The following is a 27,314-nucleotide window of genomic DNA, read 5'->3' as shown; positions in this document are numbered from 1 at the left end:
TGAATAAATATATAAATAATTGCATATATAACCATGGTACTGTGTACCTATCTTATAGATTTAAGCTGACCATTGCTAAACTCTTAGCATTTAATATTTATAGACCCGTTATAGCCGATATAACGAAATTACCAAATATTAGTACAAGTACTAATAATTTAGTTTTAAACTAGATAATAAGACAGCGGTGAAGCCCTCCTATTTAAATCTTATACATCAAAATATCCAGGGCTTCACCAGCAAATTCAATGAAGTTTGTTTATATTTAGAAAATAATAGTATTGATATTTTCTGTGTAACTGAACACTTTTTTAGAAATGAAATTAAATTAAATTTTCCCGATAAGTATATATTAGCAAGTGCATTTGTAAGACAAAATGCCGAACACGGAGGATCATTAATACTATTAAATAAGAGTTATAAGTATAAAGAAAGGAAAGACATAGTAAGTCTATCAGTTGAATGTACTATAGAACTTTCTTGTGTGGAGTTGGATAAATATATTATTATTTCTGCTTATAGACCTCCATCAGCTTGTTGCGAAACTCTTTTAGACGTTTTGGAGGAAGCACTCAGGCGAGTTACATCTAACAATAAGCATATAATTTTATGCGGTGATTTTAATATAGACATTTTAGTTTCATGTTCGGAAACCAATGGATTTAAAAATCTACTAGACTCATTTAACTTAAAGCACACATTCTTTGAACCCACTAGAATAACCTCGACCTCAGCCAGATGTATAGATAACGTTTTCTGCGATTGCGCTGTTTATAATCAAAAACTGTTCGCCTGTCTGGGGTCTGACCACCTGGGTCAACAGGTATCACTTATACGTGACGGAGAGTCTGACCTAAGCACCGCTCCTGTAACTTGTAGGCCTCTAACTAAGCAACGTAAAATGCGTTTTCGCGAATCCGTTTATAACAAATTGCCAGATGTAGACCTCACAAAAAACCCGAATGACCAATACAATGAGGTGTTCAATATAGTAGAAAAAGAATTCAAAAAATCTTTTCCTATCAAAACTTTCATCAAGAAAGATAAACTTAACTTTTGTGATTGGGCCTCAAACGGTATCTATATTAGTAGAAACAGACTTTATGAACTTTATGGCCAAAAACAGTACAATCTTAATGCGGAATTCATAACATATGTTAAACGCTATTCTAAAACTTTTAAAAAAGTATGTTCTGTCGCGAAATCTTTGTATTTAACTAATAAAATAAAAAATTCGAGTGATAAGATAAAGACCGCCTGGTCCATCATAAATAAAGAGACTGGTAAAATTAACACGCGCGACGTAAATTTTGTATTAAAACTTGACGGTAAAACCATAAGTGCAGATGACGAAGTTTCCAACGAATTTAATAATTTCTTTTCCAACATTTCTAAGAATATCACAGGATCCCTTTTCTCTTGCTCCTATGCGGCAGATGATCTATTAAAAAGAAATGCTCCGGACCCTAAGTCCACTTTTACATTCAGACATATTACACCAGATGAAATTATATCTGCTTTTAAAGCCCTAAATGTTAAAAACACTGAGGACCTGTGGGGGTTTTCCGTCTCAGTATTGAGCAGCATTATTGACCTGATTGCTCCTCACCTAACCATAATATTCAATAAATGTATATCTGAAGGCGTGTTCCCAGACTTAATGAAAATAAGTAAAGTAATTCCTCTATTTAAACAAGGCGTTAAACATGATCCCACAAACTATAGACCTATTTCTATATTACCCACTCTAAGTAAAATATTTGAAAAAATTATTTTCAGTCAACTTGTGTCGTATTTTAATATAAATAAAATTTTACATAATCGTCAATACGGTTTCACCAAAGGTCGTTCAACTACTGATGCAGCAGCCACTTTAGTCGAAATAATTAATGAAGCTTGGGAATCCAAGCAAGATGTCGTAGGTATTTTCTGTGACTTATCGAAAGCTTTTGACTGTGTAGATCATAATATACTCAAAAATAAACTTCAACATTATGGTGTCACTGGCGCGGCTCTTAGTGTTCTTTCGTCTTACCTAGATAATAGAACACAGAGAGTAGAAATTAACAAAACAATTTCCGATAGTGCACCTGTTCACATAGGCGTACCTCAAGGCTCCATTATCGGTCCCTTTTTATTTTTGATTTATATTAACGACCTCCCATGCCTTGCCCAACATTTATGCGAAGTAGTTCTATTTGCAGACGATACATCCTTATTATTTAAAGTCGATAGAAAAAGTGAAAACTATAACTTTATAAGTAATAGCATGTCGGTAGTGCTTAACTGGTTTACAACCAACAACTTAGCTCTAAATACAGAGAAGACAAAATGTATTAAATTTTCTCTCTTAAATAACTCGCACAATGTTATACCTTTAACAGTAAATGGTAAAGCTCTGGAATGGGTACATAGTACTAAATTCCTGGGCATTACTGTGGACGACAAATTAAAGTGGGATAAACATATTGAAATCACGGCCAAAAAACTTAGTACGGCAGCTTTTGCAGTGAGAAGGATCAGACAGTGTACGAACATAGATACAGCTAGACTTGTGTATTTCAGCTACTTTCATAGCATTATGTCCTACGGACTATTAGTTTGGGGTAATGCAGCTGACATAGGAAAAATTTTTGTATTACAGAAAAGAGCTATCCGTTTTATTTATGGGTTAAAACCTCGAGATTCTCTTCAAGAACTCTTCAAATCAATTAACATCCTCACTGTGGTATGTCAGTATATCTTTGATGTGCTTATTTTTGTCAAATCAAATTTACATTTATATAAAAAATTAAACGAAGTAAATAGTGTAAACACTAGAAATAAGCACAAACTTTGTATGAATAGATTCAGGCTTAAAAAGGTTCGGCGGTCTTTCGTGGGTCAAAGTGTAAAATTATTCAATAAACTCCCTGCAGAGGCTATTAATCTGCCAATGAAAAATTTTAAAATTTATGTTAAGAAAAATTTAATGGATAAAGCGTATTACACAATTAACGCCTATTTGACTGATAAAAACGCTTGGATCCTCCCGACAACTTTGCCACTCCACACATGATCTCCTAATTTTTATTTTACTGTTTTTTATTATTTTATTCACAATTTTGAATTTTGTTATAATAATTCGTATGGCATTTAAATTTTATTTGTAAAACATGTACGTGATTTGTGATCTTCAAGTGTCTGAATTATACTTCTATTTCGACGAATAAGAATTGTAATTATGAAGTCATGGGAATCGAGTGTGTCATGCTCACTCAAATGGTCAATCTGGTGGTGGCGTCGTGGGCCGGGTCGTGAGGTTCCCTCTATTATGGTTGAGCTACGCGATGGCTGTCCCATGCGTCAACTCGTGAACGGGTGCTGCCAGAGGGAACTGGTCATCTCGTTTCTCATATATTTTCATGTAAGTTAATTGTGTTTCACATCGATATATATATATATATATATATATATATTATAATCAGCACTCGGATCACAATCATAACCTGTTTTGATATACCTTTTGACTATGTACATTATGTACTTTTATATATTATTAGAAAGAAAAGAAAAAAAATTTTTTTTGTAAGAAACAATAATGGTAAGCCGATCTGGCATGATAGGGACCAACACTGTTCAAATGAGTTTCTTTCGGCATTTCTTCTCAGCAGTGGTCGTTCCGAAATGCCAGTAGTTTCTAGCTTGTGAGAAATAACTATAAATTTAAAGATTGACGAGAAAAAGTGCCTGTGAAGGTCTAATTTCTGAATAAATGATTTGAATTTGAATTTGAATTTGAATTTGAACTATAGATTATTATATTTTATTTGAATTAAGAATTGGTTACAAATTTATTTTATGCTATTCAAAACGTATACAGAAAAGTGTCCGCCACCGCCACAAGCTTCGTCAACAAAATATACAACAGTAAAATCCGCAAGAAGGTTCGTCAAAATGTTTATACTGAAGGAGACTTATGTCCAGTAGTGGATCACGGCTGCAGATGATGATGATGATGATGATAATAAAACATCTGCACCAACAGGTACTACTGATATACAGTAGAACCTGTTGGTGCTAATAATTTTTGTTATAAAGCTGTTTATGTCGCAATAAAACTGATGATTATGAAATATGTTAATAACCTTTTTCGCGAAAAGGTATATAGAATCTAAATGTTCTATTGGTCGCAGCTCTTCCCATCACAGAAAATAGCTTAAATCACTCTCCAGGTCTCCACCTATCTCCACACACAAAAAAAACGTTTTTATTAATAATTTTAGTGCAATCACAACGCGATGCGCAACGTAGGATCATATTAGATTAAAACATCGTCGAATTATTAGTAATATATAAATATACCCATATTTCAGTCAATCTGGTATTTTGGTAAATAAACGAATTCAAACGATTGTCCACATCATTATTATGTTAACTTCATGCTCTTTCCTATATTAAAACGTAGGTGCATTTCGAAGAATGAAATTTTAATATTTTTAGTATTCCTTGAAGCGCACTTTTTGATTCGGTTCGAAGAACAATTTTGGTGCGTTTCGACGGGTGCGCTCAAAACAAGTGCGCTTCCTCAAAATCCTCAAATCTTCGATCGAATTCTCTGTTTAGACGTGAAAGTAGAATTCAAATATTCCTTCACATTTTTTTGCAGACTGTATTTAATATTTATTTATGTGTATTTTCATTTCGTTGAATGCAAATAACAAAACTACGCTGTGGTCAAAGTCGGTGGGCCTCCTTACTCAACAGCTGTTCGACACTCATTCGAATTCACGTGTTTTTACACACAATTCTTTGTTTGGTATGACACAAAATATCGTTCGAAATAACGACACAGCTTGTTGGAACATTCGAACAGTCAATCGAATGTCGAGTTATTATACTGCACAAGTCTTTATACTACGGTAATATGGCCGAATTCGCGAGGAGTTTCGGTTGATTGATGTGCTGTTTACTGTATTATCATTTATGAAAAAATACGAGCTTGATTATGGAAATTGGTTCATTCTTTTATCGGATAGTCATTAAATGGAATGTAACACATGTAACGATTTATTACTTTTTTGTTAATGTTAATGGAATTGTTTACAAAAAATTGTAAATGTACATCATAGGTACTGCAGTTTAGATTTCATTTCAGTATTACTGAAATGTAATATAAACTTTACTTAATTTATAAAAATATACTTTATTTTAATTAATTTAAACTTTCCAATACCGGGGTAATTTATTTTATAATGCAATAATTTCAATAGCAAAATCGAAATTCATTCGAAATTTTAACAATTCAACAATTTTTCAACAACAAATTTTAACATTTTTCAATCGAAATTTCAAAGCAAAATGACATTATGTAGGTTACTAAAGAAATTTGTGTGAAAAATTTTGTTAATCGATGTGGTTTGTTGCACTTCTAGCAGCTAGCAGCAGACAGTTTTAAAACATATATTTATTTTCCAAAATCAACATTATTGTACTAACACAAAAAAAAAAACATATAAATAATTGCAATGTCAATCAAAAATGCCACCCCGAATTGTTCCCGGTTCAAAAGTACCCAGAACGCTAGCTGCGTTTCCTCGTTGGATAGCAATTGATAGCCGGATCCGGAGCGGTAGTCGCATATCCACAGTTTTAAGTAATTTTTTGACGTCAGTAAGTGATGAACATATAACATTTTATGTTAACAAGAATCTTATTATCGTTATTAAGAACAAGCGTCTGTTCCATCGTTATACACAAAGAAATAAAGTCTCTAATAGAATAATATAACCAGATGAACGATAACCATTAGCTATAGGAAAACCAAAAAAATTCACTCGACCCCGAGCAAAATGACGATTTTAAAGGGTGATAAAATGACCGTAGTGCCGTGCCACCGGCCATTATCGATAAACGAATCGATTACCACCTTATCTCGATGATGTGTTTGAAAAACAATAACTCGTTTGCGGGCACTGCATAATTCAAGATAAACATTGTTCATTTGTTTTTATTTGAAAAACTGATGAATGAATGTTGTGGAAAATGAGTAGGATTCGAAACTGTTTTAGTTCAAGACAAAAATTGAATTTAGTGACTATGATCAAAAAGGGAATAAGGCGATGTTTATGAAGTATAACAACAAAGTATGACAACGCCAACATTAAAAGAAGATTAAGTAAAATGTCAATTTGAAAACAATTACTAAGTATTAAAATGCCAACTTGAGACATTAACAAAATATAATTGCAATCTAAGGCACAAACGGCTAAACGGCTATAAACTAAGACTTCCACATTTGAATAATCACATAAACATAGTTCATTTTGAATTCAGAACGCGCGTTTTACTTATCGAACGGATTGAACGATACAAATAAAGGCACTTAAATGGCTTTGGATTTGCATCGATATCGAGAGTGTGGTAGTGGTTGTGAGGGCATCACTAGTGGGCCATATGGTGTCTCCCATACCAGGTGAGGTAATTGGCTGTATACCAAAGAATTGTGTGTCTGTTTGGAATCGAAATAAAGAGTAGTAAGCTTTTGACTGCGAGTAAAATATGGTTTTGTGTTTTATGAATACCTCTAGCATCAGTTTGTATAAACTTATATTTTTGATTTTACAGTATCTTTAAACCTTTAATTTTATACAAAGTTTTGCCAATTCTGGCTAAAATAGAAACCATATTTCAATTGTTAACATTTTAGGTTGTTGGCCGCAGCTTCGCCCGTGATGGTCGCATGTTTGATCTAAGTTACTATTTATTTATAACAATTGCAAATTTCATCGAAATCGGCCTGACGGTTAGTTGTGAAAGCGTGACAAACAGTTACATATAGTTTTACATTAATACAAATTATAGAGATTTGAATTTTGCAATTTGCAATAACACGCAAATTGTGAAAGTTTGTTAAAATTTTTAACTTTTTATTTTTATCTCAACAACATATTCTTAATAATAAAATTGACAGTAAAGTCAAATATGGATAATTTCAATATTATTTATAGAAGGGTCGAATGACACATACGAATAAAGTCCAATGGGTACCGTTGCAATGTGGTCAAATCTTAGAGGTCCAGTGGGTACCAGTAAAAATTAAAAAAAGAGGTCCGGTGGCACCTAATATAAATTTTTTTAAAGGAGGTCTAAAGGGCCCTGAAAATTAGGACCAATGGGCACATTTTGTATTTGGGTCGAATTTTGGAGGTCCAGTGGGTACTTTCTCATATCAATCTACTCAAATTTATTGCAAATTCGCCACTATTAACACGGCTTAAAGATCCATACAGAGTAACTTGACACGCGGTCGATTAAAATAAATAAATAAATATATTAGGACAAATCACACAGATTGAGCTAGCCCCAAAGTAAGTTCGAGACTTGTGTTGGATACTAACTCAACGATACTATATTTTATAATAAATACATATATAGATAAACATCCAAGACCCGTTGTACCGTACCTATGACAACAAATCTGAGTGAATTGCTAGTAAATTCACACCCCAGTAGTCCTATTTGTATGTACCCCGATATGAATTCATACCTAATATTGAATACATTTGATCCACCAGGGGGCGTGGCCTCTGCGACAAATCACATCCCGCTAGATAGGGAAGCTGCGCCTCTATAAATGATTTTGTACTCTATTACTTAAGGCAGAGAATCGAAATTGTCATAGACGAGGGAAGGTAGGAGGTAGTCACGCGTAAAATGTTCTAGGAAAATGTGATCAGATTGATGACGCAAAGAAAAAGTTTAATTGTGATTGGTTAATACTTTTATTGTACATTTGATATCGCTTTATAATATGTGTAATTCTTTCTTATCCTTTTTTCTTTGAAAGTATACATTTCGAAAGTTTTATAACCAAAAATAGGAGTACAAAATATACGAATGAAAAAATTTACAGATACATGGAAAATAAGACGGAATCGCTTACAAAGAGAAATTATGGAACGGAAAACTGACTTTCCTATTTTTTGGTATATACTTAGTGAGTAAAGAAAAAGTGAGCGTGGTGTTGTGTCAAGAAGTGAAGGACTTGGCTTTGGAGAGAGAACAATGGAAGGAACTCCACTGAAAAGAGCCACGCTCTTAAATTTCATGATTATGGTGACTTCGTGACGTTTTGGGCATCTTGAGGATATCAAGTCAGCACTTTTTGGGCTTCTATCTTGCTTCTATCCTGCCACGTCCAGGGAATAGAGATATAGCAAGACATTTGTTCCATTTAATTTCATACCAACTCCACACTGTCGTCGAACTCAAACACACGCCGACGCGAATGCGTGAACATTGCGTAGTTAGTATGAGTGATATTCTTTATCGCATTGGAAAACCATCAATGTATATCTAACCCGATAAGGTTTGGCACAACAGTGTGGAGCCGGCTTCAGCAAAACGTGGCCACAATCTTACTGGATTGTGGCCACGTTTTGCTGATACGCCATGGTCCTGATAACTCCGCGAATGAACGAGTTTGTCAACTTGTGTAAACATTAAAAAAAAAAGAAAATAATAACAAATAAATAAATATATTAGGACAAATCACACACATTGAGCTAGCCCCAAAGTGAGTTCGAGACTTGTATTATGGGATAGTAACTCAACGATACTATATTTTATAACATATACATATATAGATAAACATCCAAAACCCGGGCCAATCAGAAAAATATCATTTTCCATCATGACCCGACCGGGGATTGAACCCGGGACCTCTCGGTTCAGTGGCAAGCACTTTACCACTGCGCCACCGAGGTCGTCCGTAGAGAAATTGATAGAGAAAATAATGGGTAAAATAAAATAAACTTTTATATACTTACCTACAGCTGCGGTTAAGTAGTTTATCATTTAATGTTAATACAAACCAATTATCACATCGACAACAATGTCTAATTTAAAAAAAATACTCGTAAATAATGTTATAACCATTTCTATTGATGCTATTGAATTCTTTTCAATATATTTTTGAATTGCATAATGGAATTTCTGCGCCCTTTAAGTATATAATAAAGGTTCTTGCTCCGTAATGAGAATACTTTTACTTGAAAATATATAAATAAATATTAAATATATATTAGGACAAATCACACAGGTTGAGCTAGCCCCAAAGTAAGTTCGAGACTTGTTTTATGGGATACTAACTCAACGATACAAAAGAAAATACAAAAGTTTATGCCATCCTGTCTAAACAATTATTATAAGTTAAGCTACTCTTGCAATACAAATTATATTTGTTATTTAAAATACAATATTTTGGAACTGCACACGTAATAAACTATGTGTGCATGTGATTGTGTATCTACAGTTCGTCTACGATTAGTATTTTTGCGAAAATATCTTCAAACATTCATTGTCATTCATCAAGATTTTATGGCATGTTTTATTTATGAAATATTATTCAAAATTCATGTATATTTTTAATAGTCTACCGGTGTGAGCATAAACAAGATTCATCGAATTTTATGAACACTTTTCCCAGAGTATATCTGAAGAAAAATCGTATATCGATACGAGCCATAAAATTGTTTTTTTTTTAATCATATCTGATCCCCTTAAGTGACTATAATCATAATCAACACATGTTCTTTACACGCTGCATTTTTGAAAGGTATTATATTAAAAAAAAAAAAACATATCGCGTCAATAAATATTGTCGATGCTCAGTGTCGCAGTAATTGAATCATAATGTCCTCCCCTAACAAGCAGGTGTTGCCAATTTAAAAAATATATTTCCAATGCTCAAAGGTGTTTTGCGCTAATAATTTGTTATCTGTTTGAATGTCATTGCGATACAATGGAGTGTGAGAGATATCAAATTGATACATGCTGTATTTTTTACCTTGTATTAAATTTAAAATTCACCTTGTTAGCACGTGTCGGCGTAAGTTAAGAAAAGGTATCAGTTATATAGTTTATTAAAATAAAAAAAGCCAATTAACAACATCTTTTGGCATTATAGGGACCAACATTGTTCAAATGAGTTTCTTTCGGCATTTCTTCTCAGCAGTGGTCGTTCCGGAATGCCAGTAGTTTGTAGCTTGTGAGAAATGGCTATGTAATGTAAAAATTTACGTGAAAAAGTGCCTGTGAAGGTCTAATTAGACAAATGATTTTATTATGAAGCGATCTAAACGTTTGACTTGCTTCTGAAAGGTGAAGATTCGAATGATCATACTAGATAAAAATAAATATATATATATACGAGTATATATTATTTCAATTCTAACCAACGTATTAATTCGAATTTTGTCCGTACTTTTTTCGTACATTGCTGGATTTTCATTGCGGTAAATAAAAGTTATCATATAAACTATGCAATGTTAGGGTGCATCACGCGTAGCCTGGTCGAATTTAACCTTTGCCATCGACCGAATTATACTGCTTCTAGTGAAGCGAATATGTCTGTGGATTGTGAACCACGAGTAGAATTCAAACCTGAGCCTTTCGGCCATAGAACGGTCTCAAGATTCTGAATCTAAATCATAGATCAACTATAGTGATTGAACAGAATATATATATATATAAGCGTATACGACTGTCAAAATTGCCACAAAAATCTATATTTGGTTGTTTTCTTGTTCCAGTGGTCATGCACAAAGAAAAGGAAGATATGCATGTACACAGACGAGAGCACTCTCCTTACGACCACGCGATGCCGGACGGCGAGATGTTTTTACAGGTAATTTATTAAATGAATATATTTATTTAATGCTATATTTTGCCCCGGGCTTCGCTTCTGTGGGAATTTTGAGATCAAATCTAGTCTATAGCAATCTTGGATAATGTACCTTTATAATGGTGAAAGAATTTTTAAAATAGGTTCGGTAGTTTCGGAGATTACCCGCCTCAAACATACAAACCCACAAACGCTTAACTCTTTATAATAATATTAGTTTACACAATAATTTTATAGTAAGTTTAGTGTATTTTTGCAATAACAGTTAACATCACAACATTTGCTAACAATATAATAATATATAGGTATTGTAAGCAAATTGTTGTTCAATATATTGTTTGATTTATCTTTTTTACTTACTTGACTAATTGTTTTGATTAACAATTCTTTTATACACAAGGTGGCTTTATAACACTTTTTAAATTTTCGTAGAAATTCGAATATATGGAGCATGTATTATCATAGAATTGAGTAATAGATAAAAAATTACATTATATTACTAGTGTGAGACAGAGTTGATAATATCTACGTCGTTTCAGTTTCTATGACATTGTTAGGTGCAGGAATGGTCTTCACAATAATTGTTAATTTTATTAAAATTTAAATATAATTAATTACATATTAACGTAGCTTAAGTGTAATAACAAATTGTTAGTCTTGGTTAATTTTATAAATATTTGTCTATTCATTCATTATTGTGAAGAGCATGACCTGATTGTGGAACCAGTGTCGGCTCTCGATGAGGGAACTCTCGGTTTACTGCACAAGTGTTGAGTGACAAGACAGTTTAAAGCTTGCAAAAATGATGTGTTTTAAACTTATTTTAATTTCAGGCACTCAATGGCTTCCTTATGATTCTGACGTGTGAAGGAGAGGTGTTCTTCGCCACACATAGCATCGAAAGTTACCTAGGCTTCCATCAGGTAAGACATATTACCTCATATATTCATGTTCTCAGTTTCATTCGGGTTATGACATCATGACGCTCGGGACAATAATAATCTTCACATTTTTTGTTGCGGTTCCACACTGTCGTCTAACAATTGGCCAAACTTCGGCGGATTCGGTATACATTGCTGGTTTTTTATTGCAATAAATAAAAGCACTCAAACTAACTATGCAATGTTAACGCATTCGCGTCGGCAAGTGTCTGAGTTCGGCGACATTATAGAACTGGCATTAGATTTAGCTGTGATTTTATAATCAACCGCCTGCCTGACGTCAAAACTTCTTGAGAATGCAATTCTGATGGATTCTGATGATGCTATAGGGATACTGCCAAAGCAGTTTGTCCCTTTAGTCTCCTCATGTGACACGGAAGGGTGTGGGTGGAGCTGTTCTATTTTAGGAAGTGTTATCCCATTATGTGCATATTGTGCTTTATGTCTATTGGCTTCAATTGACATTTATCGGCTACAAACTATCTAAAAAACACATTGCGCAGTTTGTACGAAAACTTTTATTTACCCCAAGGAAAAATTAGTAATGTACGCCGAAATTTTGGTGAAATATTTGCCGGTAGAAATCGGTGGTACCTACTGAAAAAGTCACATTTCTCTAATTTAATTACGCCCAACAAAGTTTATCAACCCACAATCACGCTGAAAAATCATAACTTTTGTAAAAATGCCCTAATTTTTAATACCGTCCGCGACCTTATTAATCACTTAGTGGAAGCAAGATAAGTCACGAATGTTAATTATCGTCTTGTGTATTAAAATAAATGAGCAAGCGCGAGTAGGACTTTTATTTTATTTTATTATTTTATTTATTGGCACACAATTCAGTTAAACAACATAACATGTTAGCCTTAAATAGTACAATGGCTTATTGAAAAATCAAGAATGAAGTACGAATAGCAAAATTTACATTATTGACAAAGAAAACAATATACTTTAAATAACAATCAAACATATATGAAGTTATATCTAGACATTGGTTATGGACAAGATGCATGCATTTTTGTATTGAATTTACTGTATAATAATTTATAATTATAATCGAAATTTGATCAAATAAAATGAATAAAGTTAAATAAATGTTCAAAAACTTAAGTCAGTTCATTAGATCTGTATAAATTATTACACAGATCTCAACTTCGACCTGGTAAAGGTTCCGTAGTTATAAGAATGAGCTATTTCGTGTTCTGTATCGTGCGTTATCTTATGGATGCCTGAAGAGCGTAACGGTAGGAGAAGATCTTGAAGGAGATATGAAATAAAAATTTTGATGGTCATATTAATATTGTTAAATGAAATAAAATATTGTTCGTTATGATGAAACGCACTATAATAAATTATAACTTTTTTTAATGCAAATTTGAGTGCGTTCGTCCTCATTCCGTACGTCTAGGTAGGTCGGCTTTTTATGAAATGAAGCAAAAAAACAGCCTTTTACAAGTCCTATATTGACATCACAAATTTATATTCGTATGAAAGCATTTTTTTAGTTTTATCCAAGGATAATCAACTACATTGTTTCTTTACAAAGCATCCCTAAAAATTCGTAAACGCCTATTATCGTAACTGAAATATTATTATTTAATTTATTGAGTTCCAACAGCTGCGTGTTGAACTCTAAAGTTATAATTGCCTTGCGTTAAGTGAACTTTTTAGGTTTTAAGTTCAATTATACAGTTTTATCGCTGCGACTTTTTAGCAGAGTCGTTTCAACGAACGGAATTAATTTCATTTATAAGCGATTAAACATGGTTCAGTATGTGTAACTCTTACTTTTCATAATTAACAATTAAGAGGCAATTATTGGTAATGAGTGTCGTGAAGGAAAAACCGCAGGCGAAAGCTAGTAAATAAAATTTAATAGGAAACAAGTTAGTGAGCCGAAAAACTTTAAACTAAATTTTTATGTCATTTACACGTAGACAGTCGACATCACGAAAAACTTACCTAAATTAATTTCAAATTCGCCCCTACTACTTATAGCATAAAGTTTTATTTACTTGACTGTATCTTATAAAACAGAAAAGCGACAAGATATCTTTTTCAGTTGAAGATATCTGCTTCAAACTTTGAGTTGCAAGACTCCACCCGGGACATGGGTAATAGCTACATACATTGCAAGTTGAATAATAGGTTATAAAATGTAACATTCGATGTCATATTTGCAATGAATGATGGCCACAGGCTAATGTAGGAAACTAGAAAAACCTAAATGTTTATTTAATGTTCATTTACGTGATAAATATTCATTATAAAAGCGACGTGCGATGGGCGGTTCCTAGTCATAATTAATTAAATATTAGCCCGCTGGTAGCCTAAACATTTTAATGTGTACAAGCTCTTTGCGCATATTTTAATTTGTAAAATTATAAGGTTACAGAAATTTAGCTATTTAGGTATTTAATTAGTAGAAATGATCATCATTACATAATTTTGTAATAATAAAACAACCTCTGCCGAATCTGGCGATAAACTCAAAAACGACTGCGCCTATTTTCAAGCAGTTTCCTCCAATAGATAGTGTGATTCCTGGGGAAGGTTCAGGTGTACTATATGTTATGTTTTAACATGAACGAAGCAGGGACGGACCCCTGTTTATATTATATATATATATAAATATTATAGACTTATAAAAACAATTGATACAATTTGAATTTAAATTATGGTATATGAGTAATGTTCATCCCTCATCAGATTATTTTCCTGGTTACTTTCTCAGCCGTAAGATGGAGCCTAGGGTCAGTTTTCTTATTACTTTTCTCCACTTCACACGGGGTACGAAATCCCTAGTTGTCAGACCATTGATTCGCATTTTTTTTCTTTATATATTAATTTGCATTGTTTTCACTTAACTGATTTTATTTGAGAAAAAATAAACATGTTAAAATTATTCATTTATTCAGAAATTGAGCCTTCACAGGCACTTTTTCACGTCATATTCTAAATTAAATGATGTTTACCAAAGCCAAAGCTGGGAACGACCACTGCTGAGAAGAAATGCCGAAAGAAACTCATTCAAACAGTGTTGGTCCCTATTATGCCAGAAGGGCTTACCATTTTTTAAATATAATAATATTTAAAAAATTAAACACAAATTTATATCTTTTTGGCATTTCTTCTTATATATATAAAAAAAAAACTTAATAAAAGATCGAGCTGACCAGTTCCCTCCGGCAGCACCCGTTCACGAGTTTACGCGTGAGTCAGCCATCGCGAAGCTCAACCACAATAGAGGGAACCTCCCGACCCGATCCACGATTATGTACACATAGTTTGATTCATTCGTAGAATCTATGTAATGTTCATAATATATTATTTCTCATAACGCCTTCATTCCAGCCAAGAGTTACATAGCCAGTTCCCACTGCACCAGTTTACCTCTGGACCATTCGTTCAGTTTGATCTTAACCTGTTTTACTCCTAGTCAGATCGCTCCTAACCAGTTCGGTTCTGGCCTTACACCTTTCTAGATTCTCATTATTTTGTTTTCCTACCTATTATACAGCGATAAGAACTTTATTTAACTTACACTTCTTATTCTTCTTCAATAACTAAGGAACTGTTCAAATGAAGCTGTATGTATCGTTATATTTACCTTTAATTAATTACCTAGTGTTTTTAAATAATGGCTAGAAGCTTTATTATATGACATAGATAGTCATCGACACTGATGGAGTTGAAGAGTTTATTTGTACGCCCTATTCTTTTAAACTGGAAGTGACATTTGAACGAGTTAAAACTCGTTTGTATATATGCTAATATATGCTTTAGCATATAAGAAATCTTATTGAAGATATTAACTTTTGCTGTGGTAGCACTGTAATTATATTATTTTTATCTGTGATTTATTTAATTTTTACATTATATTTATAAATATAAATATAATGTAAAAAAATTATATGAAAAATAATTAGAAAGTTAATATCGTCTAAACTTACTTAATTATATACCTACGACTATAATTAAATCAATATAAAGCTAATTAGCTTCTCTATGTACTTATATACGATTGGTATTTACTGTATTTGTATTGGTATCTACTATTATTCGATTTGGTCCTTATATACTAAATAACTATGTAATGTGTAATGGACTGCAGTGCTGTTTTCAAAATCGCACCAATAATTTATTTGGGAAGATATAATATTCATACCTGTAAAAAGAAAGCTGATCGCTAGATTCTAAATAGCAAAACTTAGTTCCTTAAATTTAATCTGAAAAATACACCGCAACTAAAATATGCCATTAAATACAAAAACTACCACAATCTGAATATCATAAATCACGCATACAACTTTGCTTTTGTTTGCCCCATGATTTTTTACTATCAAATAAATAACCTTTACCTACCCCGCTAATAAATCCATGGCTCACTGCGCAGGGGTAAGTTGCGATTAAAACAAATCGATTTTGGGTCATTAAATCGGTCAGGGTATTGCTTCTGACTGACAGGGCACGTGGCGGAGACAGGGGAATTACCGTAATAGGTAGGAAATGTGGAGAATGGCACAGAAATAATAATAGATGAAACTGTTAGACATGGTAACTTTGTAGAATCGTAATTGCACCATTTTGATTCACCAGTGTATCATTGAGTCGTTTCTCCTGGTTCAGATTAAAAAAAATTGCACTTAACGAATGTTGATAATGCAGAGATTTCTAACATCTAATTGTAAGTATACTGCACGAAGTAGATACTTGACAAAAGATGCGATATTAATACTATTAAATTAAATATACTTGTAAATAAGGAAGATATAGTTTAACAGGGCAATGATAATATAGCTGACATCACAATATAAATATCCATTGTAAATTTTCTACTAAACAGAACAGAAAATTTACAATGCATATTGATGCTGTACACTTATTAGGTAAAAACATTCCTGTTTTTGCATAAAAAATACTATTATAGTTTTTTAGAGAAATAGTAAATTACTATATACCTACTTGCGTATATTTATTTACTAATTATGTTTACAAACAAATAAATTTTGAAATTCTCAGTAGTTAGTTTGTATCCCTTCATGAACCAACTACTTTACGAACAAGTATATAGTGACAATAACCAAAGGTGCCAAAAGGCATGTGACATGACTTTTACGACAAACTGCCTGTAAAAATGTTATATTCCAAAATAACATCACACAACAACACAATATTTCCTGCACGTTTATACACATTAAGTAGCATACCTTCGCTATCATGATATAACACCATATGTTTGATAATTAACCAAAAACCTTAAAAAACACTGCTCCATATCTCACCAAAGATAATGTGGAACCCCAAAACGTATGAATAAAATTAAACAATAATGCGAGAGGGAGTGTAATCGTAGATTAACTTGAAGTCCACGCGCCAGGTGGTAGCCATCGATCCGCCTGTCTGTTATAGCTTGATGTTTTACTTGGGGGCTTAAATAGTCATTATTGTGGTAATAGTTTAATGATAGATTATTCCATAAAATTTGTGTTCGATTCAGGTGTACAGATTTTGCACGTAATTTAGTTCGCATTGTTTTTTTTTTTCTGAAATCTACTTTCATAATTTGAAGTTTCTATACTTTATAATACGTTCGACTTGAGAATCCATAGATTATAAATGCGATTGTCTTTGTCTTTCGTAGTTAAACTACTTAATAATGGTTGGAGGTCAAAATAGGCTACCGCTAGCCGAGGTACGGGCAAAATCTAGTTTCAAATATTTAGTAGATTTATTCAATGGAATGAACCAAACATGCATATAGTATTTGTAAGCATTTGTACGCAATATTTCTTGACGATCCGTCAGCAATAAATTTGGAATAATAGCGCAAAACGAAACTATCAATACATTTGGATAAAATATCAAAACAAATGTATTAACAAAACACTGGCATGAGCCATGGCAACCCAGCCCAACCCCAAACGAGAACAAAAAGCAATTACCCAACAAATCATCTTCTGACGTTTACTATCGCAATATGTTCCAACTCACATTGTACGAAAACCGAACCACCCTATTTTGAGGGGGTTTGAATCATTCATTTACATGTCAACGGTGAGGGGCCCAAAGTTGAGCCTTGAGGCAGCCCCATTGATTATCAATTAGTTTTGTACTAGCATCATGTGTTGTTCGCGTATTATCCACACTGTTTACACGGTTTATTATTATATGACGTGTTAAAAATAAATGGATATAGATTTCATACGATTATGTACCTTATTCACAGTGGTTACGCACTAAAATGTTTTTGTTAAGTCTGTAATGAATATGTCCATCTTCGTTACAGATGATGCCATAATGATTGAGCTTAAATCAATTTCAGGCTTTTATTGATTCACGGATTAGTTGATGACTTGCTATTTTATTCTCATGTGTTGCTTTGTTATAATTGTCTTGTTATCTTGCCTTTATTGGGTGTTGTTAGTTAAGCTTGAATGGGACTAAGATTTTTGAACAGTTTATAATTTAACTCAGTCTAGTTTTATAAATACTTGCAATCCAAAGTGTCAATAACTCACGTGTCTTTTTAAAATTGTTTCCACTTTTCTATTAAATACAATTTATTAAATAACTAATACATATAAACATTAAATATATGAATATTAATTATTGCGGATATATATTTACTGCATGTATATCAGCACCATTAATCTACAGGTCTATTTCTTCATTTTCTCAAAAAGTATCTTATTGTAATCTGACAGATAAACCAACTGCTTGATTGATCTGCCTAAAGTTATTGACCACTTACACTAGTATCTAAGCGGTGAAAAATTTCCTAAATATCTTTCTTTCTCGTTTGCAGTCAGACATAGTCCACCAGTCAGTATACGAGCTGGTCCATTCTGAAGACCGTGAGGAGCTGCAACGCCAGTTACTCTGGAACTCCTTCCTCCCTCCAGAAGCCAGCAGTCTGACCTTACAGGACGTGCTCCGACCAGACAGGACTCAGCTGTTGGAGAGGAGCTTCACAGTGAGGTTTAGATGTCTGCTGGACAATACTTCTGGTTTCTTGGTAAGTCAGTAGATAATTATGATGTAGTAGATCCGTAAATCTCCAATACACTGAAAATTTTCGTTTTCCGATGTTAACATATTTCATTAAAGATTATATATACAGAAACATTATATGTTGACGACCTTGGTGGCGCAGTGGTAAAGTTCTTGCCACTGAACCGAGAGGTCCTGGGTTCGATCCCTGGTCGGGTCATGATGAAAAATGATCTTTTACTGATTGATCTGGGTTTTGGATGTTTATCTATATATGTATTTGGTATAAAATATAGTATCGTTGTAGTTAGTATCCCATAACACAAGTCTCGAACTTACTTTGGGGCTAGCTCAATCTGAGTAATTTGTCCTAATATATATATATATATATATATATATATATATATATATATATATATATATATATATATATATATATATATGTATATATATATATATATATATATATATATATATATATATATATATATATATATATATATATATATATATATATATATTTATATTTATATATATAATTATTTATTTAATGTTACAAAATACTTTACGTATGTACATAAGCAATGGCAAGATACGGATCTTACAACTGCGTATGTATATAGGGATTTTGTAACACTCTGTATACACTATTTTAGTATTATATTTCTTCACCGGCTTTGTTATTTGTGTCGCCTTTTTTTACATGATAAATAAATAATGAATAAATAAATATTAGGACAAAGCGCACAAATTGCGCTAGCCCCAAAGTAAGTTCGAGACTTGTCATATGGGATACTAACTCAACGATACCATATTTTTTAACAAATATGTATATATATATATATAGATAGATAAACATCCAAGACCCTGGCCAATCAGAAAAAGATCATTTTCCATCATGATCCGACCGGGCATCTAAACCGGGACCTCTTGGTTCAGGGGCACTCACTTTACCACGGCGCCACCGATGTCGTCAATATGAAATAATTTAAATTTGATTAACACTTTTTGTGTTTGCTTTCAGAGGCTCGACATCCGGGGTCGCATCAAAGTCCTCCACGGCCAGAACAAGAAGACAGAGGAGCCGCCTCTAGCACTATTCGCAATTTGCGCCCCCTTCGGACCGCCCAGTCTATTGGAAATCCCGCAAAAGGAGGTCATGTTCAAGAGCAAGCACAAACTGGACCTCTCTCTAGTCTCCATGGATCAAAGGTAAGTATTATTCCATTTTTTTTTTCTGTTGCCAGTTTCTGTGTCCCGCTGCCCACCAAAAGCCTCAGTCTTAGGCCGTTCATATCCATAGTCATTTATTTTAAAATCAATATTGTGTGGAAAATTAAGTGTAGATACATAATAATTAGCATATATAAAAAAATAACTTTTAGCTGAACTCTTTATTATATAGTGACTCTTTTTTTTATTCGTTTGTTCCCAACTCCTCTGAAACTTATCTTCCCACCATCGTGTTCGAGGTCTACCTCGACACCTGCGCCTTTTGTATATACTAATATTATATGTAGAATGGATAACAATCAGAATTCAATTTAAATAATTTACTGCTTTTCACAATTTAATATAAGTGACACTAACTATGGTCAGTACTTCAGTAGTACTGTTAATAGTCAGTGGTAGTAACAAACGGTACTACTACAGCTATTACGTGTGTTTTGATTCCCTGATATTGTAGTGCTGAAACGAAGAGAAATTTTACTTTAACTTTACTTTGCTCACTATAGTAACCAGGCGTTTTGATAATTTTTTTTCAAGTCATAGAAATACAAATCACACAGATTGAATTAGCCTGAAAGTAAGTTCGAGACTTGAGTTATATGGGATACAAACTCAACATTGTTTTATAATATAGTAATGTTGAGTTTTATTACTAAACATTCAAAACCAAGGTGAATTTGAAAAAGATCATTTTCTGTCATGACGTAACTGGGGTTCATACCCGGGACTTTCAGAAGCAGGTCGGCATATTGACATCCTTAGGATATAAATGAATTTAAGTGTGGGTTGTACCTGCACGCCGCTGTCGTTTAGATAAAATAGCGTGATTTGCATATTGTATTGTAGCAAGCCATGTTTAAACAAAAAATGTATATTTTTCAGGGGTAAAATGCTGCTAGGATACACAGACGCTGAGTTAGCCAACATGGGCGGCTACGATCTGGTGCATTACGATGATCTCGCGTACGTGGCCAGTGCTCATCAAGAATGTAAGTACATAGATACAAATAAGTACAAGTGGCGCCCTGCAAGCGCACAGCCAACATGCGTGCAACTAGTTGTCACTTTACAAATAAAACTTTATGTAAACCTGTAACAGTTTCTACCAGTTAATCGATGGAGTGATCATGACCAATCACTCAATTTTCCATTTTATCAGAACCCTAATGAAACTCTTCTCTTTTATTTCAGTATTAAAAACTGGTGCTTCCGGCATGATCGCATACCGCTTCCAAACCAAAGACGGCCAGTGGCAGTGGCTGCAAACTTCGTCTCGCCTCGTCTACAAGAACTCCAAGCCTGACTTTGTAATCAGCACGCATAGACCTCTCATGTTAGTAGTTTACATTCTATTTCCAAAAATTTGTGTAAACAGAGTCCCGATCACAAATAGAATGTGGACTCATGGTGCTGTTTGAAGCAGGAAATGTCCAGTAGCAGGACCAAAAATAAGATGGGAAGAAAATATTTAAAAGATAGCGGAGAGCAACTGGATTTTAACACATGGTTAAGCAGAGCAGAAAAGAAAAAAGAGAAAGGAGAAATCTTGAGACACTTTCAGGATCTTACCTTTATTGTGGCAAAACGGCACGATGTGACGCGATTCTTCTTCATAGTCATATTCCTCATGACTGAGGGTCGCGGTCATTACATGGAATGAAACACACGTAACAACTTTCTTGGCATTATTTATGGAGTGGTTTGCCATTGCCTTCTACTAAATTATTAATTGTTTGGACGTATTATTCTCAATGAGTCTCCAGTTATTTTCAAGAAATCACACACGTAGAAGTGTATAAAGTGTGTGAAGAGTATAAGTAAAAAAGTTAATTATCGGTGGTTAAGATCTGTCTCAAAAAGTCTTCATTAGCCTTCTTAATATCGAATATGTTATTGCTAATACTGGTTTCAGATTTTACTTAGATACGACTTCTACCACTAATTAGTGTTAAAAAGTCGCATACTCACACACTTGTACAACTAAATAGTCCACCAGTGTGAACGTTTCCTCACGATGTTTTCCTTATAAGTGGTGGTAATGTAAGGTTTTTTACAAACTCATGTGGCACGAGTAGGTTTCCAATCACAAACCATCGCTTTGGAACACTAATTAAACCACTTCTACATCAAGTACTCGTAAGATCATAAGTGTTATTTATAAATTAAGTTCAGAATTAACATTGTTAAGTTCGATTGATACATTCGAACTGGATAACAATAAATTATGCCATACTTAACTACTATACCTATTGTTTCAGGGAGGAAGAGGGGAGAGATCTTCTAGGGAAAAGAACAATGGACTTCAAAGTCAGCTATCTCGACACTGGCCTGACTAGTTTATACTTCTCCGAAACGGAACAGCTTTCTGGCTGTGAATCTACCGTCACTACTCCCCCTAGAGCTGCGAGGAGATACAAAACCCAGTTACGAGATTTCTTGTCCACTTGTCGTAACAAAAGACGAGTGCCTACAACTCCCGCGCCTCCCCCTGTAGATTATTTAGCTGCTGATGCAGTGGCCGCAGCGTATACTAACCTTAATGGAGCATATACAGCTCCTTACGGTGAATATCCACCAGCTCCGGCGCTTCATTACGCTCCCCCTCCATTAGACGATAGATTCCTAACCGCTGACAATCTCTTCCATCAATACAAACCGTTGTCTTACCACTACACTCCTTACGCGCCAAACGGCTTTCTAGAACCGGCGCCTCCGCCCGGTTATGAGGTCACTCCGACATATCACAGGCCGCCTTCAAGAGAATATACGTATGTGGATAGCAGTGGTAGGTACATGAGTCCTGTGGCGGGACAAGAAAGGAGATCACCCAGTGTGGTGCCGGGACCTAGTCCAGGAGGTTCGAGTGGATCTACTGAGCAGGATCGGATGCAGCAAAGCGCAGAGATGCCGAGGCAGACAGTTCTCATGTGGGGCGCGGGAGGAGCAGCCCAGGAGGTGCCCGTGGAGTACTCCCCTCCTCAGGTTTGGCGCTACCACCCATCACAATATCACACCGCTGAAGCGACTCAGTGACTTTAAATGTGCAATCCAACTAGTTTATGTTTAGTGTTAGTTTATTTACTTGGACGATTTTATTTTATTTTCCAATTTTTTACGTCGATCGTTTCTGGTTCCAATAACAAAACACATACATATTTACAATAGTTTAAACAATACAATTCATCACAAAATTAGAATTTCCACAGAACTCTAACAAATTATCACTTAAAATATGATTGTCAAGTATCTGTGTGTTCTTATTAACATATCATTATAATATTTGAACCTATTTTAACGTAAAGAAAGGCTCAGTATTTGATACCTCGCTCAGTGGTATAGGCGTTCAGTCTATCTAGGTCTTGTTAAACAGGGTCTTTCCAATATCTACGTGTAGATTACTTGTATTATACTAGTAATACTAGTGTAATAGTTTATTATCATAGTATTATGCTATAATTTGTATTATAAATCAAGATTTATCCAAATAAAATAGTTGATTTAATAGAGCATGTACACTTTTGATATTATTTATTTATTTAGAGCCATCAAATGTCCCACATCCTTCCAATATTTCTATATGATCCGGTTCTTTTATTAAAGTTTGCCAATTTTTGTGAAACCTGTCCTCCTAATACAAGGGGTCGATTATACGATAGATGAGGTTCTACAAAAAGTAAACAATGTTCAATACAGGGACATACATTACATACAGGATTAGTTTTCGATTATTTTTGATCGTTTATTTTAATGTTGTTATAATTGATTTTTGAGTTTGCGGCACGAAGAGAGATATGCTCTCGGCAACATCAAGCCCATCAACCACGTTTTTGTTGTCAGTGGCTGCTACCGCTACATCTGCCAGAGTACTTTCAAGTGGCGTGCTCACAATAACTACTGCATTTTGTTCCATAAAATGATGAAAAAAGACACAAACAGCTTACCAACTATATTTAGAGCCAGCATCCATTACTACGTTGCGTTGATGCCTGTTACGACTCCATAGTTTTTACACTTGCGTGCGTTGATGTGCGCCGCATCTCTTTACAATTACGGCATTTTCTGTCCACGGATGTCGAAACGGAGCACAGCTGAGCAATGACGATGCGCTCTTAATAGTTTCTTGTTGAAAGTGTACAAGCTCCATTATAAATTTTCACGCCTAGCAATGTTACACCATAGTGTTAATTTGTAAATATTTAATTTTATCAACAGCTTAAGCTTTATAAATCGTTTGTGAGTTAATAAGCGAAGTCCTGTAAAACAAACTATTTTATCCACTGCCACAACTGATCGAAAAATCGATAGTAAATCGATGCTTCAAATTAAACTATGTGACAATTACCAAACTTTATTATACAGAAGACAAACATATCAATCAGTATGTAAGCATGCGTATTCATATCTACATAGTTATACATATCAATTTTCAAAATATTTGTAATGCAGATGCCTTCTCATATGTTATTTTAGCAACACGACGCACAATTTTGAACATATATTTCACCTTATTTCTATAATTTTATTGTTGTAAGAATTCGTTAAAGTAATGAATAATACGCACGTAACTTTCCCAATCTCCAACTAAAGTTAATTAATTAAGTTGAACATAAAACTTTTGTATATGAATTTTACAAAAAAAAAGTTTAGAAAGTAAACAAGCTCTAGAGCTGTTACTTCTAGTGGCAAAAGGGAATATATACATTATATGGACCCTGGGCTCCGACGCTGACTCTAAGGAAGTAACCAGAGACATGTTTAGAATAGAGAGAGTATAAAAAAGATACCTGTAACACAATAGATCAAAACAAAACGCTTAAAGAGGGAGACTTTAGAGCACCATTTTAAAACTTGAAGCTTGTTTACTGCAGACATATTACCACGATAGCTTCTAAGTAATACATTTAAACAGCAAACATAAATATTTCGTTCCTTTTTTATTACAAGCTTTTCTTTTGTTTCACCTGTCAACGTTTGTCTGTATTCAAATCTTTCAATTTTAATTTCACCCACTCCCACTTGTTCTACAGAGTTGAAATTTCTCACGAGTTTTCGTGACTATACATTATTATGATAAGCATGATATCAAGGTTCACCCAAATCAAGAAACTCCTCAACTTACAGCACAGAAACGTTTTTTTTTGTCACATTTTGAATGCAAAAAGATCGCTCTGATGACAACAAAAGCTTGTGGCAAAAATCACAATTGATTTTATTTTTATTTGTGAAGGCATCTGTACACGAATCAGCACTGCCATGCCAACGTACATCTTGTAGCACACTGTACATACACTTTGCGTGCCTTTCCATTAGAACTTTCTTCACAAGAATATTACCTATATTAATATACTTTCATTGTGCTACAGTGATCACCGTTGGCATCGCTTGATGGCGTTCGTCTTCTGCCGTCGATTAGTCTATAAGTTAGTTTAAAATATATGTTGGACGAATAATACTGAGGAATATGTAAAATTTTAAAAAAACATACTATTTGCTTTTAAAAACTTAGTCTACCGCCGCCGTTCAAAGCGCAGGAGAAGAAGCGGCGCAACAAACTTCACCGCAGCCTTTTCTTATGGACGTAAATTGAACACATAAAGATCTATCAAGTATATTATAAGGTACTTTGAATAGGCTATTTCACTAAAGTCAAATCGGATCATTTTTCTTTTTAACAGTCAACAGGAGCGAATTACTCAAATTCATAACAAATTCGTCACTATTACCAACGCATATAAATTCAAAGATTCGTGAAGGGATTCGTAGAGGCTTTATCGACTGTACTTGCTATGGCACTAACGTTGGAGTGATTTCACTATTCCAAAAGATAAAAAGCATTTTATATTTTAGATTAATCGTATTAGTTCTTCAAATTGAATCATTGATACTCTCGATTCGCTCAGACTTTCAAATAATATAACAAGATCAAGATCAATAAATTAGTCCATATTTTTGGGATGTATTGTGCATTATACATCCACACTAATACATCTGAAAGTTTGTCTGCTAAGCTTGCATGACTAAACCGATAGCCAGCTTTTGTTGAAATTTGGAATAGATATAGTTAATAATCTGGTGTCAAACATAAGCTACCGCGGGCAGAGCTGCAGACAACAGCTAGTCAATCTCATAAACACCTATTGATTCAAATTTCATCAGTGTTATTCGTAAAACATGAATTGTTTCCGTCTTCTCAACTGTAATTATACTTAATCCTTAAAACATGTTTGTCGACGAGGATGACACTAGATTTCTAATATGCTGCATATTAGGAAAATATGCTGCACCAGCAAATTAAAAAATCATTCTATTAATATAGAATTAAAAAATCATTCTATTAGTTCCAGCAAATTAAAAAATCATTCTATATTAATAGAATGAATTTGCTGGTGGTAATTTGGAGAATTTGCTGGTGATTTTTTAAACACCAGCAATTTTTCCTAATATGCAGCATATGGATTGATACAACTAATGAAAATGTGGTTGTTATTTTAAAATTCATCTTGTATATCGAGTCATAACGAATTATCTTCCAGATATAAGTATTTAAAATCGATTGATAAATCTTTTGAAGTGTCGAGCGACCGTGTCTATTTTTTGTTCTTAACTGAAAGTATTTTATTTTAAAAAGTTTTGTGTCTGTACGGAATATATCTCATTTCGTGAGGTTATGAAATCTTGTCGCACAAATGTGACGACGCGTTTCGTAAAATTAATTAGAATTAAAAATAAAAGATTTTCTAACAAAACTGAAACAAGCTAATACAGAGTGTAACGGCAGTTATTATGTTAAATTAATGTAAAAGTAATATCAATATTATGTCGTTAAATACATAAAATTTTATCAAACAGTGAATCCCAGAATCATTGGAAAAATGCATTCCATTTTTAATAAATATAATAATTTGAGAAACATTATATACATGTAGGTTTGTAGAGAAATCTATATTTCAATCTTATCAATATGTTTTAGATTTTGTTATATATACTGATCAGAGATTTTAAAAACAAGATTGTGTTTTTGTCACGGGAATATTTTCCATCTGATATTTGGAGAACGTCAAATTGTAAATAAATAAATAATTAAGTTAGCAGCTTACCCTTGTATTATTAATTAGTTAATCTACATAATTTAAATGAACATATTAAATAAATGAGATGAAAATATTCGAACAATTTCTGTATTTATTTTAGCATAGCATTATAATGTAATTAAATGGAAATCAAATAAATTTTTCATGCCACTAATGGTTTTTTCTTTCGTATAATCTCAGGCAAAAGAAACAGTTTGCCAAACTTTGCCGTATTCGGTATACATTGCTGGTTTTTCATTGTGGCAAATAAAACCACTCATACTAACTACGCAATGTTCGCGCATTCGCTTCGGCGTGTGTCCAAGTTCGGCGATAGCGTAGCTGGGATTAGATTATTTATTCAAACAGATTTTGCTTAAGAGTCAATGAAGCATAGAAATTTACAATTAA

The 27,314-nt window shown here is 33.6% G+C and overlaps 1 protein-coding gene across 2 annotated transcripts in view; it reads left to right on the top strand.

Annotated features, from left to right (window-relative positions):
* ss (spineless) overlaps window positions 1-27,070 on the top strand; it is a 125,772-nt gene extending 98,702 nt beyond the window's left edge. The window contains exons 2-9 of one of the 2 annotated variants that reach the window (XM_053759585.1): window positions 10,575-10,669; window positions 11,500-11,589; window positions 18,419-18,628; window positions 19,628-19,815; window positions 20,716-20,822; window positions 21,025-21,166; window positions 22,092-22,815; window positions 25,197-27,070. In XM_053759585.1, coding sequence (XP_053615560.1) covers window positions 10,580-10,669; window positions 11,500-11,589; window positions 18,419-18,628; window positions 19,628-19,815; window positions 20,716-20,822; window positions 21,025-21,166; window positions 22,092-22,815; window positions 25,197-25,199 — 1,554 coding nt within the window. In that variant the 5' untranslated portion in view covers window positions 10,575-10,579 and the 3' untranslated portion in view covers window positions 25,200-27,070. Of the gene's footprint in view, window positions 1-10,574; window positions 10,670-11,499; window positions 11,590-18,418; window positions 18,629-19,627; window positions 19,816-20,715; window positions 20,823-21,024; window positions 21,167-22,091 lie in introns of both variants that reach the window. The other variant, XM_053759587.2, reaches the window with a different exon arrangement.
* Window positions 27,071-27,314: the final 244 nt, after the last annotated feature.

The sequence above is a fragment of the Plodia interpunctella genome, chromosome 19, assembly GCF_027563975.2.
Source record: "Plodia interpunctella isolate USDA-ARS_2022_Savannah chromosome 19, ilPloInte3.2, whole genome shotgun sequence".
Lineage (NCBI taxonomy): Eukaryota > Metazoa > Arthropoda > Insecta > Lepidoptera > Pyralidae > Plodia > Plodia interpunctella.
This window is presented reverse-complemented; position numbering and strand designations above follow the sequence as displayed.